The 19,725-nt window shown below is 34.4% G+C and overlaps 1 protein-coding gene across 1 annotated transcript in view; it reads left to right on the forward strand.

Annotated features, from left to right (window-relative positions):
* The window catches only part of LOC107146541 (phospholipid-transporting ATPase ABCA3-like), a 139,150-nt gene that overhangs the window by 36,332 nt on the left and 83,093 nt on the right, over positions 1–19,725 (forward strand). The window contains exons 5-9 of the mRNA XM_015490639.2: positions 677–936; positions 3,302–3,418; positions 4,399–4,516; positions 14,608–14,781; positions 18,837–19,018. Of these exons, the coding sequence (XP_015346125.1) occupies positions 677–936; positions 3,302–3,418; positions 4,399–4,516; positions 14,608–14,781; positions 18,837–19,018 (851 nt within the window). The remainder of the gene's footprint in view (positions 1–676; positions 937–3,301; positions 3,419–4,398; positions 4,517–14,607; positions 14,782–18,836; positions 19,019–19,725) is intronic.

Below are 19,725 nucleotides of genomic sequence, written 5' to 3' on the forward strand. Positions count from 1 at the left end.
AGAGACAGGGGGTAGAGAGAGAGGAGGGGAGGGGAGGGTGGAGGATGGGAAAGGCAGCGGAGCACAACAGACACTAGTATGGCAATATGTCAATCAATGGATGTGTAACTGATGTGATTCTGCAATCTGTATATGGGGTTAAAATGGGAGTTCATAACCCACTTGAATCAAAGTGTGAAATATGATATATCAAGAACTATGTAATGTTTTGAACAACCAACCATAAAAAATTTAAAAAAAGAAAATAAAAAAAATAAAAATAAAATAAAGGTATTTTATCTACAACTTAAAACATCTTTTAAAGAAAAGGGGCTGAGTGTGTGGTTTAGTGGTTAAGCACTCCTGTGTTCAATTCATGGTTTAAAAAAAAAAAAGTTAAATTTGGGGCTGGGGATGTGGCTCAAGCTGTAGAGTGCTAGTCTGGCATGTGTGGGGCACTGGTTTCTATCCTCAGAACCATGTAAAAATAAAAATAAAGATGTTGTGTCCACTGAAAAACTAAAAAATTAATATTAAAAAATTCTCTTTCTCTCTCTCTCTCTCTCTCTTTAAAAAAAAAGTTAAATAGATTCTGAATTTGACAATCTATGACTTATTCAAACTGTCTTATTCTTGTATCTCAGCTGATCCTGCTCCTTAGTCTGTTTTGCTTGACAATTGTTGTTTTATCATATAGGGTACATCAAAGAAGGGTTCCTGGTTATACAACATGCTTTAGATAAGGCCATCATGTTGTACCACGAGAGCAATCTTGGAAAAAGTCTGTTTGATGGCATTACCATCTTTGTGCAGAGATTTCCATTCCCAGCTCATCCTTATCATGGATTACTTTGGGTCTCCAGTCCTTTTCTCCCTTTGATATTTATACTCACGTTTTCTCCAGTTGTACTTTCCATCATGCAGTACGTTGTGCAAGAAAAGGAAGAAAGATTGAAGGTAATCCCACTTAACTCTGATAAAGTTTCTGTAAAAAAGTTTTTTAGGCCTGTGGATACCTTTTTATTTAGAGCTGTATTATTCAACACTGATGGGTAGTTTCTACATTCCAGCAGTAGCAAATCCAAAAGAATGAGTATTGATGCCACTTATCAATTTTCTATGCCAGAAAACTTCAGAGACCAATAATATCTGGGGTAATGCAAAGGAAAATCCCAGATCAAGGAGAAAAATAAAACAAAATATTACTAGAGGAACTTGAAGTCTCTCATACCTAGAACAATAGTGAGCTTCAAATATGACCCAACTCCTGGTTAAATTAACCTGAATTTTTATACTAATAGTCTGTTTATCTCACTATTTCCCTGAACAATATGTCTGAGTTTCAACAGAAAACAAAAAGCGTATCATTTGAATAAGATTCAGTGAAGACATAGATGTTGGAAATAGCAGATACGGAATTTAAAATAAGCATGAATGATATTATAAAAGCAATGATTCTTCAAGGTCAACTTTTAACTTCTGAGATTCACTATAAAGACTCTTGTGATTCTGATTATGGTTATACCCATAACCGGGATTTATTTCAGTGGTTAGTAAAGATACATACCTAGGTCATATAGAAAAAAAGATACAGACAAAGTCTGGAGGAATCTGCTTGCAGCCTTTCTCATGTGACTCTTCACAAGATCATATAGAGTGCACTATTGTCCCAGCATTGAAAATCCAGTCACATATTTGTGAGAAGTCCTTATATACTCAACACCTAAGCTTTCAAATGGGACTTGGTCATGTTGGCATCTTTTGCCTAACAAACATCAAAATTCCAAACTTCTAGAAAGCAGATATACAGCATAAACCATATCCTTTGTACAGCCATTTTTGACATAGCTAGTCACCTTTATCTATTAGCAAAAGTTTCCTACTAATGTAGGGAATAATTTAGTAGTCAAATTCCTGTGTACCAGCCAAGGACCAGACTTACAAACATAACTTTCTAATAACAGCAATCTTAGGCCTTTTCTGGTAACTCTTTTTTGCACAGTAAATAACATGAAGGACTATGCAAAGAAATTATGAGAAACAATCAAGGGAATTGACAAAAATAAAAAACAAATGGAGTGAAAAATGCTTTTGACAGGTTCATTTGAGGATTTGACCAAGATGAAGAAAGAATTGAGGTACTGAGTACAAATTGATCTTAAAAAAAGAAAAGAAAAGAAAACCATAGCCCTTCTGTAGCAGGAAATAAATTGCTTGTTCTTGAGCACTTTCCCATCATGAATTTAGTAGAAGCAGGTATACTTACCATTTTAATGTTTCCAAACAAAGTACTTTGAATCAGAATCACTTCTTATCGTTCTCATATACTTCTGATGCTTTTCATCATATTACTGATCAGAAATGAGGTGTAATTCCCTAGCCACCACCCACAAGAGCTAAGTAGGATCTTTCTGTAAGTTGAAGAGAGTTCTGGCCTAACCCATAGATTGTGAAGAATGAACTGCTATTGAGTCTGATTGACTGTCAGTGGATTGTGGTGGGATGTGTTGGAGGCTATTGAATACAACTTACAATGCTTAATAAAAATCTTTATTTTTTAGTATAAAAAGAAGAAATTGCACAAATTGAAATGCAAATAGAAAACAAAATGTAAAAATCCAAAATAAGATATCCAAAAGATATAGGACAGTGTCAGTGGTATAACATGCGTAATTGGAATTTCAAAAAGGAGATGGAAAAACAGCAAAAGAAGTATCTTAAGAAACAATGGCAAGGGCTGCGGTAATAGCTCAGTGGTAGAGCACTTGCCTAGCATGTGTGAGGCACTGGGTTCGATCCTCAGCACCACATAAAAATAAATAAAGGTATAAAAAAACTACAGTAACACTTAAAAATAGAAATAATGGCAAAGAATTTTCCAAAATTAATGACATATATCAAACCACAAACCACAGAGAACACAAAGAAAGATATATAACACACATGTGCCTGTGTGAATATTATACTCAAGTACTAAAAACCCAAAAGCAACCTTTCTTTAATGTTCCTTGAAGTTGAATATAATATAAAAGAGTATTTATCTCAGTATTTTAAAGTTTAATTTGAAATGTTTTTCAATTCGATCTAATACCAGGTATAGTGCCGAAAAAAGATCTCTAAACTCAGGAAAAATACTTTTTTTTATGCCAGCACCGCCCTTACTTCCTGATTTTGATCTATACTCTTGATTTTTTTGTTATTCTTAAAATGGAGACCTTGATAGCCAATTATATAACATTTTATGGGAATTAGAAGAGGGTACATAAAAGAAATGTGAATTGTAGACGTAAGTAATACTTGTTATATGTTGACTTTCCTACAGGAGTACCAGCTCATAATTGGACTTAGAAACTGGATCATCTGGGCTGCTTATTTTTTCACGTTCTTCCTTTTATATATTATTATTATAACTTTGATTTGTGTGTTATTTTTTACCAAGGCAAGTATCTGTTTGCATGCTGTTCAGTAGAAAAATAATGAATCATGTAATACTAAGTTTTCAATGACTAAAATTTTTAAAAAGAAAAAAAATTGTGAAATTATTTTAATAATTTTTAAACTCAATATTTATAAAATATTCTCTCAACATGTAACTTAAAAATTAATGATGCATTTTTTTGTAGTTTTTTTTCTTTTTTATTGGTGTGTATTTATTATACAGAATGATGAGTTTCATTGTGGTACATTTATGCATACATAAAAACATAAATTTGATCTTTCACTTCCCAATACCAAATGATATATTTGATATTCTTTTTAGTATGTCTTCAAAATCCACTTCTGTAGTTATTGTGTATCTCAATTCTGACATTTTTTATATTACCTTCTTTATTTTATTTATTTATTTATGTGGTACTGAGGATTGAACCCAATGCCTCACACTTGCAAGGCAAGCACTGTACTGCTGAGCCACAACCCCAGCCCCAATTCTGACATTTTTATTAGAAATATTTGCTCTTTATTTGACTCTGCTTTCATGTATTTAAATCTAAAATAATTTTTTAAAATAAATCTAAAAATTCTGTTCCTCACACTAGCTACATTTCAGATGCTTTATAGCTACATATGGTTAATAGCTACTCTAGTAGACAACTTAGTTACGGTTAATTGCAGCCTGCAAATTGATTCCTCCTGTGAGAGGAAAAGAGTAATCATGCTGTGGTCTGATTGGTCTCAAGGTGACAGGAAAATTAAATGTTTTTTTTATTGATTCCACTGTGGAAACTCATGCTGCTGAGTCTCTCAGCAAGTCTTACACTCTTTTGTAAGAAATGAGTCATATAACTTCCTGTCTCATTAAGTTTCAAAAACTGAGTGGATGATTGGTTTCATTAGAGACATAATTTTTTTTCTTTTTTCCTTGTGTTTGTATGATGCTAGTTATTGTGTACCTTATCTGATGTTGTATTTGTTTTGTAGATTACAGATGAGCCAATATTGCGCTATAGTGACTATAGTTTCATCTTTATCTTCCTTGTGTGTTATGCCATTGCTTCAATATTCTTTAGCTTTATGGTTAGCACATTTTTCAATAAAGGTAAGTAAGCATCTTCTGTAACATAATTTTTGTTTGTTTCAGTTTGCCAAAATATATTTGGAGTTTCTTCCAGCTACCTCATGTGTAGCCTTGGCTTACATTCTAACATAGAAAATGAGTTGCATATGAATTGAGTTGGCAGATTTGAAAGAGCATTAAGAATTAACATTTCCCAATGTATATATAAAGTTTTGACAATTTGAAATTAAAAAAAATGCTTCCTGTAAAAAGTTGTTTTAAATTGCTTTTGAAAGTAGAGGGATAGCTGAATTTATTTATTTATTTGACATCTTCTTTGTGCACTTAGCATGTAATAGGATTTTGTATTATCTAAAGCCACATTGGTTCCTTGTGAAAACTCACTTAAGAATAGTATGTGTGGCCAAATAGCCCCAGATTGTCTACTTAAGACATTTTCTTAGAAATATGTTCAAATAACTGACAGGAAAGAAAAAATAGGAACTAAACCCAAAGGAGTCAGAAAATATGTATATTATGGCAGACTTAAGCTAATTTTCAGTAATTAAGTATAAATCATCTGATATACCAGTTACAAGATATAAATCTGCTCAGTGAAATGTTCTTGTGCCCAGATATTAACTGTAGAAAGAATCTGAAAAACCACAATAAAAAATGGAAAATTACACTCAACAGACATCAACACTGAGATGAAGCAGATATTGTGTTTACCTGATAAGCCATTTTTTGTTAGAGCATCCTGTTTATACACAGTAATTGGATTCATTTTGATAAAATCATACATGTAAGGAATTTGATTTCAATCCCCAATTCTCCTCCCCTTTTACTCTGGCCTCTCTTTCCTTATTCTCCCCCGCCCCGTCTATTCTACTAAACTTCCTTTTTTCTACATATACATAAAGATGAATTCCCTTTGATACCTTTATATATGAATATAGCATGATTTTGTTAAATTAATTCCACTTATCTTCCCCTTTTCCTTCTTTTCTTTATCGTACTCATTCTCTTCCTCTTTCTCCTCCACTGATCTTTCCTGTATCTTTATGATATCTGATCCCCTCCCCAATCACCCTCTTTTGCATTGTTTTGCTCTAGCTTACACATATGAGAGAAAACATCGAATCTTAATTTTCTGAGTCTAGCTTATTTCACTTAGCATGATTTTCTCCATTTACCAGCAAATATAATTATTTCATTCTTCTTTAAAGTTGAATAAAACTCCATTATGTATATATACCACATTTTCTTAATCTGTCCATCAATCAGTGGACATCTGGGTTGATTTCATAATTGTTTATTGTGAATTGTGCTGGTGTAAACATTGAGGTGACTGTAACACTATAACATGCTGATTTAGATCTTTTGGATAAATACTGAGGAGTAGGATAGGTGAGTCATATGAGGATTCCATTCCTGGTTTTCCAAATGGTTGTACTAATTTGCAATCCCACCAGCAATGTAAAAGTGAACCTTTCCCCCCATATCCTCACGAGCATTTATTAATTTTTTTTTTGTTCTTGATAATTGCCATTCTGACTGGAGTGAGATGAAATCTTAGTGTAGTTTGATTTACATTTTCCTAATTGCTAGAGATGTGGAGCTTTTATACACACACACACACACACACACACACACACACACACTTCTTGAACATTTGTGTTTCCTTTTGTGAAAAGTTTCTGCTTAGTTCTTTTGCCCATTTGTTGATTGGACTATTTGATGGTGCTTTGGGGGTTTGTTTGTTGCATTGAGATTTTCAAGTTCTTTGTATATTGTCGTGACCCCTTGCCCGCAAGGAAGACGCAACTCAGGAATCTTCTTTCAGCAGTTTATTCAGGCCTTGATTCATGTATCTTCTTCTAGTGACCCCGCCCAAGCACAGCCTAATAAAGCCTCCCGCATACCAATCCCAAGCTGCCACGTGGACCTTTCTCATAGGGTGGGAAGGGATTGCGTGCCAATTCTCCATATTAGGAGTTGTTTATCACAGGCCACAGTGGAAGCCGGCGCCATCTTCTAATGGTGGCCACGGTCTAATTAGAACGGCTCACCACAGTATATTCTGGATATTAATCCCCTGTCAGTGCAGTAGCTGGCAAAGATATTCTCCCATTTTGTAGGCTCTCTCTTCACTCTTTCACTCTCTTCATCATTTCCTTTGCTGCGCAGAAGGTTTTTGTTTTTTGTTTCTGGTACCAGAGATTGAATCTAGGGGCACTTAACCACTGAGCAACATCACCAGCCCTTTAAAAAAAATAATTTCTTTAGAGACAGGGTCTCACTGAGCTGCTTAGGGTCTTGCTAAGTTTATGAGGCTGGCTTTTGAACTCATGAAACTCTTGCCTAAGGCTCTCCGGCTACTGGAATTATAAGCATGTGCCATTGTGCCCAGCTGCAGTAGCGTTTTAATTTGATTCCATCACATGTATTAATTCTTGGCATTATTTTCTGAGTTTTAGGGGTCCTATTGAGAAAGTCTTTGCCTGTGCCTACATGTCAAAGTGTTGGTCCTGTGTCTAATTCATGGGTCCTTGATCCATTTTGAGTTGACTTTTTTGCAAGGTGAGATATAAGGGTCTAGTTTTTTTTCCTCTACACCATTGATTAAGAAGGTTATCTTTCCCCTTTGTCAAGTATCATATGACTGTAAAAATTTGTCTTCTGTTTTATTCCATTATTCTTCATGTGAATTTTGATGCCAAATCCATGCTGTTTTTGCTACCATAGCTCTATAGTATAATTTAAGATCAGGTATTATGTATCACTTTTCTTGTTCAGATTGTTATGGCTATTCTGGGTCTCTTATTTTTCCAAATGAATTTTAGAATGGTTTTTTCCTAGTTCTGTGAAGAATGTCATTGGTGTTTTGATGGGGATTACATTGAATGGGTATATTGCTTTTGGTAGTATGGCCATTTCTTAAAATTTGTTTGTTTATTTATTTATCTATTTATGCATGGTGCTGAGAATTGAAACCAGTACCTCACATAGACTAGACAAGTGCTCTCCCAGTGACCTACAACACCAGCCCAGTATGGGTATTTTGACAATTCTGCCTGTCTAGCAACATGGTAGATCTGAGGTTCTCTTCAATTTCTTCCTTCAGTGTTCTGTAGTTTTCATAGTAGAAATCTTTCACCTCCTTGGTTAGATTAATTCCAAGGGTTGTTTTTTTTTATGAAGGGATGGCTTTCATGATTTCTTTCTCAGTTTTATTATTATTGGAGTATAGAAAAGCTATTGATTTTTGAGTGTTGATCTTACCTCCTGCTACTTTGCTAAATTCATCTATCAGCTCTAGAAGTGTTCTGGTGGATTTGGGGGGGCCTTATAGGAATAGGATCATGTCATCAGCAAACAATGATACTTTGGCTTACTTTCTAATTTGTATCCTTTTAATTTCCTTCTCTTGCCTGATTGCCCTGGCTAGTTTTGAGAACTATATTGAATAGAAGTGGTGAGAGTGCACATCCTTTTGTTGTTTCTGATTTTAGAGGAAATGCTTTCAGTTCTTCTCCATTCAATATGGTGTTGGCTATGGGCTTGTCATATATACTCTTTATAAATGTTGAGGCAAGTTCCTTTTATCCTATTTCTTCAATGTTTTTAACAAGAATGAGTGCTGAATTTTATCAGAGGTCTTTTCTGCATCTATCAAGATGAAAATATGATTCTTGTTCTTGTATTTAAGTAGTGAATTACATTTATTGATTTTGCATATGTTGAAACAGTTTTACATCCCTGGGATGAAGTGCACTTGATTATGGTTTATCATTATCTTCTTAATATGTTTTTTTATCTTAACTATGTTTAATTTTTCACAGTAAAATTCAGAATTCATAGATCATACAGGTTTGCAGAATTTAGCAGTACTAGAAAAAATCAAAGGATAGCCTTAAATCTCTATACATTTAGGGAATAGTGTTAATGATCAGAACTAGGCTTAAAAAGCAGACAGATATAAGCCAGTTTTTCAAATGGCAGTGTGGCCCTTTTATGCCAGGTGCAATATATAAAAGATAGCACTTATTGATTAAACCTATATGAACTTTTATTTAATAAACTTTTATAGAACATTTAGATAAGGCTTAGGAAAAACATATTTAGTTTCAGGTATATATACATATATATACATATATTTTCACATATATTCGGTTTATTCATGAAAAATCAAACCTGGTTAAAATTGTAAGTTATCTGTTTCTCTAACAAACAAAAATCCTAAAAGTAATGGACATCACACTTTAATATTTTATAGCTCTCAAGCCTTGCACAAATTGTTACTCATCAGTGTGACTTTTTTTTAAACAGGCAGGATAGGCAGAGTAGGATATCTGGAAAAACAGACTCAATTAACATTTTAAACATTGTCCAGAGGAGAGTGAGTTCCCATAATCCTCATTAATGTTTCTCTCTTAAGGCTTTGAACTCGTGAACCTCTTGCCTAAGCCTCCCAGGCTGCTGGGATTATAGGCATGTGCGATTGCCCAACTGCAGAAGCTTTTTGGTTTGATTCCATCACATCAGTATATGTCCCCCTCTCCAAGTTATTTTCTCCTAAAATAAAATCTTGGTTAAGATAACATTGATAATTTTTCTCAGGGTCCCTTTGACCTAAAGGCCTTATTCTTTTCTAGGAGACCATCAGCAGAGCAGGTTCTGTTTTCTTTTTCTGGAAGGTACTTGCAAATGAAGTTGTTACTTTTTGGGTGAGCATGTTATCTGCACATTTAATTTACATAACAAATTTTATACCAGGAGAGGGATCAGACAGTCTGGCATATTTAAAAAAAAAAAGTGCCTTAAATCTTTTTCCCTTCCAGTTTGCGTGCAAGGGATTGGAACACAGGTTATTGTTGTCTAAATAGTACCTCTTATCATTGTCATAATGCCATCGTGTGGGTGTACAGGATAGTGGGATTCACTGTGGGGTGTGTGTGTGTGTGTGTGTGTGTGTGTGTGTGTGTATTTACATACATAGCAAAGTTATATTAGATTCATTCCACTGTTTTTCCTTTTCCTATCCCCTCTCCCTTCCCCTCATTCCCCTTTGTTATCCAATGAACTTCTGTTCTTTGCCACCCGCCTTGTTGTAGGTTGGCATCCACATATCAGAGAGAACATTAGACCTTTGATGTTTTGGGTGTATCTTATTTCATTTAGCATGATACTCTCCACATCCATCCATTTGCTGGCAAATGTCATAAAGCCATTCTTCTTTGTGGCATATGTACCACAATTTCTTTATCCATTCATCTGTTGATGGGCATCTAGGTTGGTTCCAGAGCTTAGCTATTGTGAATAGAGTTGCTGTAAACATTGATGTGACTACATCATTGTAGTATGCTGATTTTAAGTCCTTTGGGTATATACTGAGGAGTAGGATAACTAGGTCAAACAGTGGTTCCATTCCTAATTTTTTGAGAAATCTGTACTGTTTTCAGAGTGGTTATGTTATGGGTCAGGTTATATGGGCAGTGACCAAACAGACTCTGTTTTATTCTCAATTTCATTAATTTCAGCTCTGATTCTTAATATTTTTGCCTTCCATTGACCTTGAGGTTGTTTGTTCTTTTTCTAAGGGTTTGAGGTAGAGTATAAGCTTATTTATTTGGAATCTCTCTAGTTTTTTTTTAATATTAGGCACTCAATCTAAAGATTTTCCTTCTTAATTCTGTTTTCATATTGTCCCAAAGAGTATGAAATGTTTTATCTTTGTTTTCATTTGTTTCTAAGAATTTATTGATTTCTTCTCTCATTTATTCTTTGATCAGTTCTTCTTTTGAAAGAATATTGTTTAATCTCAGTGGATTTTGTGGTTTCTGTTATTTTTCTTGCTGTTGATTTCTAATTTTATTCCACTATGGTCCATTAGAATGCATGAGGATTATATCAATCTTTTTGTATTTTCTAAGACTTATATTGTGACATACGATATGGTCTATTTTGGAGAATTTTCCATGAGCTGCTGAGAAGAAGGTGAATTTAGTGGTTTTGGAGTGAAATATTCTGTAGGTGTCATATTAGGTCAATTTGACTTATCCAGCCAAATAATTTTACAAGTCAAATGGACCTAAGGTTTTTCTTTTTTTTAAGTTCCAGAATTTCTTTGTTTTTGTAGATGTCAAGGATGGAGGGTGGCTAGGTTTGTTTGGCTAGGTTGTAAGAATTTCTCATTAGCAAACTCTCTACTGTGTAATCTTAAAGTATTCTAGTCACTTTCCAACCTCTCCTGGTGGGGGAAAGATAGGAGTGGCCTTACTGTTAGTATAAAGATAAATGTTAGTTAGTATAAAGATAAATATCTGGAGCATACTTTGATGTCTGTTACATTAATTACCACCTCTATAGGATCAATAGGGATCAATGACCAACATCAGTACAATACATAATTGTGAACTCTGGCATTCGACATTATGTAATAATCACCTCAATATGAATGGTGTATGAATTGCTTAAATTATATAATTCTGTTATTCAGTGGGATTATAGCTTCTTAAGAGAAAATAGGGTGGAGAGGTGGGAGAAAGTTTTAATATTTAAAAGAAAATGACCAGAGGAGATACAGGAAGTAGGTAGCAGATATAACCATAAACAAGAAGGAATAAAAGATTGAGAGTGATAAAGAAAAAGAGAAAGTGGAAACAAGAAAATTTGGCTGTTAGTGGGGGAAGAAAGGTGAAGAACAAGCGAAAAGGGTTGAAAACCAAGATATGAGTAAATTGGCAACTGTAAAACCTAATCAACTTGAGACCACATGTACTTGAATCCCACTTAAGATAAATCAAGGCTAACTAATAAATAAGTGTAGAAGAAAGCAATTAATGTGAGGGTAAAATTATAAGAATAAATATGTATTTTTCAAAGATGAAGAAAAAGTAGAATAAAAAAATGGGAATATGGATAAAAGAAAGAATATCTTGATCCTTCCTAAGTTGTCATTTTTAAATGCATTCTCTTGATATAACTGAAAAATGAGAATCTCAGCAAAGAAGTTATAATAAAGAACTAAATATACAGGCTTGAAAAACCAAAAAGAAAAAAACTGAATAGAATAAAGAGGGAGTGGAACTGAGGAAACACCAGTAGAATTTATGCAATACAAAAAAATAGAGAAACAATATTGAGAAAAAATGGATTATTTCTCAAGGATAAGGGACATTCATACATTGGAATCTCAAAAAGACAGCAGAAAAATATGTGAGACTGAAAAAATATTCAAAGCATTAATAACTAAAAATGTGCCAAAGCTGGTGGAAGGACAGACCTGTAGTCTCAGGAAGCTTAGCAAACACCAGTTGGGATAAACCTGAAGAAATTCATGTCAAGGCATATCATAGTTAAAATTCTGAAAACTAAAGACAATTTAAAAAAACTACAAAGCAGCCAGAGTAAAACCATGTGTTACTTATAGAGGAACATCATTTGTAATGACAAGTTTCTCATCTGATGCAAGAAGGAAATAGCATGTTTTCAAGTGCAAAAGAAAAGAACTACCAACTTTGAATTCTATATTCAGCAAAACTGTTCTCCAGGATTGAATGGGAAATAAAGACATTCTCAGGAGATGGAAAACAAAGATAATGATTTGCTTTCATTTTTACCCTTAAAGAAGAAATAAAGCAGATTTTCTGAACAGAAAGGAAATGATAACAAAAACTTTATAACCATACGAAGAAAAGAACATTGAAAATGGGTATAAGTGGACATATTATAAAATAGGTACAAGTGGGTATATTATAGTATAGTAGTATATTATAGCATAAAAGAGTGTTATACTTTTCATGAGTTTCTTAAGTCATATGTACCACATTTTCATTATCCATTCATCTGTTGAAGTCCATCTAGGTTGGTTCCATAGTTTAGCTATTGTGAATTGATCTTCTATAAACATTAATGTGGCTGTGTCACTGTAGTATACTGATTTTAAGTCCTTTGGGTATAAACCAAGGAGTAGGATAGCTGGGTCAAATGGTGGTTCCTTTGCACATTTTCTGAGGAATCTCCATACTGCTTTCCCTAGTGTTTGTGCCAATTTACAGTCCCACTAGCACATGTGTGAGTGTACCTTTTTCCCCACATCCTCACCAGCACTTAAGACTGCTAGTGTTCTTGATAATTGCCATTCTGACTGGAGTGAGATGAAATCTTAGTGTAGTTTTACTTTGCATTTCTGTAATTGCTAGAGATATTGAACAGTTTTTTTATTTTTGATTTGTTGATTGATTGTATTCTTCTATGAAATGTGTGTTCAGTTTCTTATCTCATTTATTAATTGTGTTATTTGTGGTTTGGGTGTTGTTTTCCGAGTTCTTTATATATTCTGGAGATCAATGCTCTATCTGAGGTGCATGTGGTAAAGATTTTCTCCCATCTGTAGGTTCTCTCTTCACATTATTGTTTCCTTTGCTGAAAAGAAGCTTTTTAGTTTGAATCCATCCTATTTATTGATTCTTGATCTTACTTCTTGCACTTTAGGGGTCTTACTAAGGGAAAACAGATCCTAAGCCAACATGAAGATTTGGACCCACTTTTTCTTATATTAGGTGCAGGGTCTCTGTTCTAGTGCCTATGTCTTGGATCCACTTTGAGTTGAGTTTCATGCAGGGTGAGAGATAGGGGTTTAATTTCATTTTGTTACATATGGATTCCATCAGATTTTGAGAGGCATAGTTAGTGTCCATGCCTCCTTTGCTTGACCTTTTAAGTTTCTCTGAGAGTCGAAGTAGCAACCACACCAACTATTTCCCTGTTATATATTTAGTTTTTCCCCATCTACTTTAGCTTTTTGCTTCAAAAACTGTAGAATGTAGGTCTTGGTGTATATCCACACACTCCTGTACAAACCTAAGAGGCTTCCACCTCTACTTGGTATATCTGGATACCTAATTGCCATCTAGAAGGTCAGAAGTATTTAGCTGCAACACATGTGGTATGTGTGGTAGTTGGCGGCCTCTGGGGTGCACTGGCATGCCCTACATCAGCTTCTGGGTCAGCTACAGCCATCCACTGAGTCCGCTCCCTTAACACTGCATTCCCTGGAAGTGTCATTCTCTATGTTCCATTCCACCCCAGTCTTTTCGTCAGCAGTGGGAACAGAAGATGGCTTGGCAGCCTTCAGCTCACAGTAATTGCAACACACAGGTTACTCAAAGGGCCCATTTCAAAGTAGAGAATTAATTGCTTTCAGAGCTGCAGAACATGGTTTCCCTAACAAGCTGAGAGAAACTGGGCATTCTCACCAAAGGCTATGTAGCTCCTGCCCCAGGTTAACTCAGTTTTACTTTCTCTTCCACTGCTGTTTCTGAAGTAAGCTTGTCACTTTGCCTCGCCCTCTTTCTAATGTTGTAACTCCTTCTCCCAGACCTGCCCTGGTGCTGCAGGTACAGATTTGGAGTTAGCAAATGCTTTCATATTTTCTGTTCCAGTAACCACAATTTCCCAGTCCTTCTAGATCAGTAACTGTCAGTATTTTGTCTCAGTGAATTCCCTCTTGTCTTCCACCTCCCTCTCAAATTGGATGTTCTCTCACTGCTTTGATTCCAAACTGTGGAAGAGTTGAGATTTGTCACTTACTTCCACTCTATCATTTTGCAAAGCTCAACACATTTACTGAGCATATATTGTATATTATATTCTGGTGATAGAAAAGTGAAAAAGGAAGATAAATTTCCTCTCCTTTTAGAATGTATAGCTTAATACTCTGTTGTAGTTTAAAAAGTTGTGTCTGCCTCAGTGGTGCATACCTTCTAGGGAAGTTGAAGCAGGAGGATTGTGAGTTCAAAGCTAGCCTCAGCAACATAGCAAGGCCCTAAGCAACTCAGCAAGATCTTTTCTCTAAGTAAAATAGAAAAAAGAGCTGGGGGTGCTGGCTCAGTGGTAGAGTGCTTGCCTAGCGTGTGTGAGGCACTGAGTTCAGTCCTCAGCACCATATAAATATAGATAAATAAAATAAAGGTATAAAAAATACAAACAAACAAACAACAAGAGCTGGGGATATGACTTCACTTAGTGCTTAAGTCCCCTGGGTTTAATCCCTGGTACCAAAACAAAAGTTTTGATTTATTATTTTTCTGATTGCCTTAAACTGATAATGTTCTCCTTGTTTGCAGCCCATTTGGCTGCTTCTGCTGGACACCTGATGTTTTTTGCCAGTTTCTTTCCATTTAACTTCATCTTTCAACACTATGGAGCCATATCTGTTAGTAACAAAGTGGCTGCCTGTCTCAGCTCAAATGTTGCACTGGCACTGGGAATTAATCTTCTGGTCAAGTTGGAAATCAAAGGTGAGTGTTGCATTACAACATTGGCCTTCCTGATTCAGTTCTTAGGAAGGTGTTGCAGTGGAGTGGTGGGTGGTAGGGACAGGAGATGAGAAGGTAAGAATATGTGTTTATTTTTCCCTGTATTCATTTATTTATTGTAAAGACAATTATGTGAACTATGAAAAAAATCAGAAGTATATAAAGTCAAAATATCCAACAGTAAACTGCCTGTTACACTCACAGATAAAATTATTTTAGAATTTCTATTCTATCACTTGCTTCCTTCACTTGTAATATATTCTGAACCTTTTTCAATTAAGATGTACTTTGGGGATGGGAGAGGAGGAGAGGAGTAGGGAGGATAGGAAGGGCAGCAGAATAGAATAGACAATATGATTGATGTATGTACATTCCATGTATGTATTATATATCAAAATGCATTCTACTGTCATGTATGACTAAAAAAATAAATAAAAATTTTTAAAAAGAGATGTGCTTTGGGATGGGGTTGTGGCTCAGTGGTAGGGTGCTTGCCTAGCATGTGTAAGGCACTGAGTTCAATCCTTAGTACCACATAAAATAAATAAATGAAGGTATTGTATCTATCTACAACTAAAAAATATTTTAAAAAAAGATTTTCTTCATGTTTTTTACGAAGTTGTTTAATGTTCCTTTAAAATGGATAGATTAAATAACTAGTTCTCTATAAAGGCATATTTAGATAGGCTCCAGTTTTTTCTCATTAACAATAACAGTACACATGCATGAAAAATAAAAATGCTAAGCTAGGGACCCAGGATGTGGCTCATGGTAGAGTGCTTGTCTGGCATGCATGAGTCCTGGGTTTGATTCCCAGTCCAAAAATAAAAAGTGAAATTAAACTGGGTGCAGTGGCACTCAGCTGTACTTCCAGGTAATCAAGAGGCTGAGGTGGGAGGATCAGTTGAGGCCAAGAGTTGGAGAACAGCCTTGGCAACATAGCAAGAATCCTTCCTTAAAATTAAAACAACAACAAAAAAAGCAAAACTAAGCTATAAAAATGCTATCATAAAGTATTTATAGCTTAATTTTTATTGATATTATATATATACAGTTTATTCTCTCACCAACAGTACATGAGTTTTTCAAATCTTTTCAAATAATGCATTACACTAATCTGACAATAAAAAGCAAATGTATATATCTTATTTATTTTCTATAACTAATTTTTCTTTACTTTCTTCACTCTAGGGGTGAAGAAATTATATGTAATTTTAAGTCAAATCCAGTAGTTTATTGAGGTTCTGAATAAGTCATTTTTTAAAATTGTCTCCTCATGTATTCTTCAAGATTACTGGGATATATGTGGGAGAAGCAGGTCCTTATAGTTGGGGAGAAGCAGGTCCTCAACTCTATGTGGTATCCTCTAGATCTTTTGCCTTTGTAGTACAATGCTTAGCCCAAGCTGCTATATGGATACTGCTAACTGAAGTATGACTGAGTATGTGTGGTCCATTGACAAAACATAATAATACCCCCATCTATTCCAGAACATGGTTGTGGCCACTTTCCCAAACCTTATTCTCATCCATTTCTCTGTTTTTCACTGGCCCTCACTGAGCCTCTTTGGCCTTCACAAACACTTACATATTTCTATAACCTCTCAATGCTGCTTTGAAAGTATTAGGAGAAAGGAGCACTACTTTAGTAGTGTTAGCTACTTCTAATTGATCTATTTGGAACCTTCCTCTAGGATACCCCTAAGACAAGAAAACCTAAAACCCATGTGCTTGTCCTCTCCAGCTTACTTTCACTCTTCTCTTAGTTGAAGTGTAGAGATATGGTTTTCCTTTTATTTCTTTCTAAAATGGACCTCTTTTCCAAAATGATACTTATATTTCTATCTTCGTGGGGTGCACAATGTCAGTTAAGGAGAAATAGATTTACTAACTAATCTAGGCTCATGATAGGTGATTATTTCATATTTTTATGTCCTTTACACCATCAAATTATTTTACTTTTTCCTTTCCACCAGGTAAATAGTGATAAATCAGTGTGTTTCATTTGGGTGGAGGAAAGAATTCTTTTTTGTTACATAAAGGGATTTGAATCTTCTATGTATTTTGTAGGTATTATAAATAATAGTCTTTAGTCTGTGGCTTATTTAACTTGCTTATGGCCTCATTTTTCTAATTTTTTTTTATTTCTTGTAATCAAAATGACCCAAATGTTTATCTAGATCTTATTCAAGAAATTCTTCCATACCCAGAGTCACAAATATAATACTACTATACTTCTAAACTTTTAAAATATTTAATTTTTATATTTGGCTTTTTGTTAAACATAGATTTAATCTTTCTGTTGTGAGATAAGAACCAACAGTGCTGGTGTTGTGGCTCAGTGGTAGAGCATTTGCCTAGCATATGTGAGGCACTGGGCTCCATTCTCAGCACCACATAAAAATAAATAAATAAATAAATTAAATAAAGGTATTGTGTTCATCTAAAAATTTAAAAAAAGATAAGGTTTTTTAATATGAAAATCAAGCTATTACAATCATTTATTGAATAGTTTGTTGTTCTCTACTGGTCTCTAATTCCATCTTTTTTTACATCATATTCTCATATATATATATATATAAATCTCTTTATTTGTATCAAGTCTTAATATGTTTCTTGTCCTACCTTGCTAGTTTTCAGTTACTCTTGTTACTTTGGTTTCCACTTAGGGTCACTTTGTCTAGTTCTGTGAAAAATCCTGTTGGAATTTAGTGGGATTTTTGTAGTATTTATTGATTAATCGATTTAATTGAGGATACTTAATTTTCTCATTTGTGAACAAAACCTCCAAATGAGTAGCCAGACAGAAGAATGAAAAAAAAAATATAAATATATATGTATGGAGACATACATATAACTTTATTTGTGGATGATTGTATAATTCTTACTTTTTAAATGAAGCATTTAAAAGCTCACATTAATTTACCTAGATGTGATATTTCATTGGTTTGTTCTGAAAGAGGATGTGTTCTTAGTTTTAGAAAACTCTTAGTTTTCTAAATGTTATTTTTATCACAATTGCTTATTTTACATTATTTACTTATTGTTTCTTTTATAATAAATTTTATCTTTCAGGAACACCTATTGTGTGCAGGGTATAGGGTGGGAGGATTTCTCAAGTATGGAAAACTTCCTGAAGTCTGTGTTCTGTCTTTTTTCGCCCCTGCTGTGGTTTCTAAATTACTGCTTATTGCCTCTTAGAATGGCTTTATTTTGATGATCATTTTTAATTCTACTAAATGCTTTTTTAAAAAAATACTTTTTTGTTGTCAGTAGACCTTTATTTATATGTGGTGCTGAGAATTGAATCCAGTGTCTCACACATGCTAGGCAAGTGCTCCACCCCAGCCCATAAATGCTTTTTTCTCAGACTATTTCCTTTCTCTGAAAGACATAATATTTATAGAAGTTCTTCTCAAAGTGATTGTCTACAGAAAAAAGAAAGCTAAATTTGAAGGACAGATAAGTTTTACAGGCCATTATCATTTTTATGTCTTGCCTCTTTGAAGGAGCGGTTCATTGCAAGCCCTAATGCTTCTCCTTGTGCTATCCTGTGTCTGGAGATAGAAAAGGTAGAATAGAATACAATTTCTTGGTTTCTTTTGCTTGCTTTTTTTCCCTTTCCATCTGTGCTATAGCTAAGCAGAACTACTTTTTTTTCCTTCTGCTCTGTAATCAGTATTCATCTCTTAGTACTGTTGAATATTTTTCCAAATTTGTATATCTTCATGGTTATTTCAAAGAGAATTTAGCATGAGAAGAGTAAAGGGACAGAATCTAATAGGTTTGCTTTTCCCCTGACTCTTCTCTTATTTCTTATTTTTGTTTCAGTTATTTATTTTGTTTCAGTCATTTCTTTTTATTTTTTAAGGTTTTGATGAGAGGAGGGAGAAACCCACTGTTGTTTCAAATTTCATCTTTTTCTGAAGTGTTAATAGCAGATAAGTCACAGTGGCAAAATTTAGAAAATCAAACTTATTTCTTTGCAATTTTAATCACAGAGCATTCATCTATGATAAATATCTCTTTTTATTTCAGAGATTGGTGTTAAATGGCATAACCTTTGGAAACCAGCAAGTCTTGATGATAACCTCATCTTTGGCTATATGTTGGGAATGCTTTTACTTGATGCTTTTTTATATGGCCTTGTTACCTGGTATGTAGAAACTGTCTTTCCTGGGCAGAGTGGCGTGCCCCAACCATGGTACTTTTTCCTTCTGGTGAGTTTTAGTGTTGCAAAAGTCCATAGTCCTCATGATCCTATTGCATAATATTTGTAATCAAATAAAATGTTAAGGGCAGAATCTTCCTCAACTATATACCACCCATACTCAAATGCTAGCCCTTTCTTAATATAATCTTAAAGCTTCCTATTTGCACAACATCTTATACAGAACCTCCACATTAAAACTGTAAGTACTATAACCTTTCTGCACCCAAATGATAAGACTGCAGTTTGAGGAAACATAAAAGTCTACAAAGGGAGTTCTCATCTAAATTATCTTAGATCCTAGTGAGGAGAGGACTTTTTGTACTTCCTGTATCCTAGTTTTTCACCTCTTGCTTCCTTTCAGTAGCTGAACTACTTTACTTCGAGTAGGAAAGCATCTGCATCTTGTCCTCCACATTTCCTTACCAATACTAGGTAATATATGGTACAACGAAGAGACCTTTGGTAATAGATAGGCATTGATTGTGATGTCATTTTTCAGAATTGCATTTTGTCGCTCTGTCTTGAACATTGCATTTTAACAGCTTTTGCTTCAAATTGTAGATAACTTTGCTGCAAAATACAGTCTCTGAAAGTATGCTATAACTTTCTCCATCTCACAAAGTGAACCAAGCCAAAGTGTTTTCCAGTTCTCAGAAATCTTTGCTTCTTATTCTTATTTAAATTTTTTTAATTAAGATGAAATTCACATAAATA

This window comes from Marmota marmota, unplaced genomic scaffold (genome assembly GCF_001458135.2).
Source record: "Marmota marmota marmota unplaced genomic scaffold, marMar, whole genome shotgun sequence".
Lineage (NCBI taxonomy): Eukaryota > Metazoa > Chordata > Mammalia > Rodentia > Sciuridae > Marmota > Marmota marmota.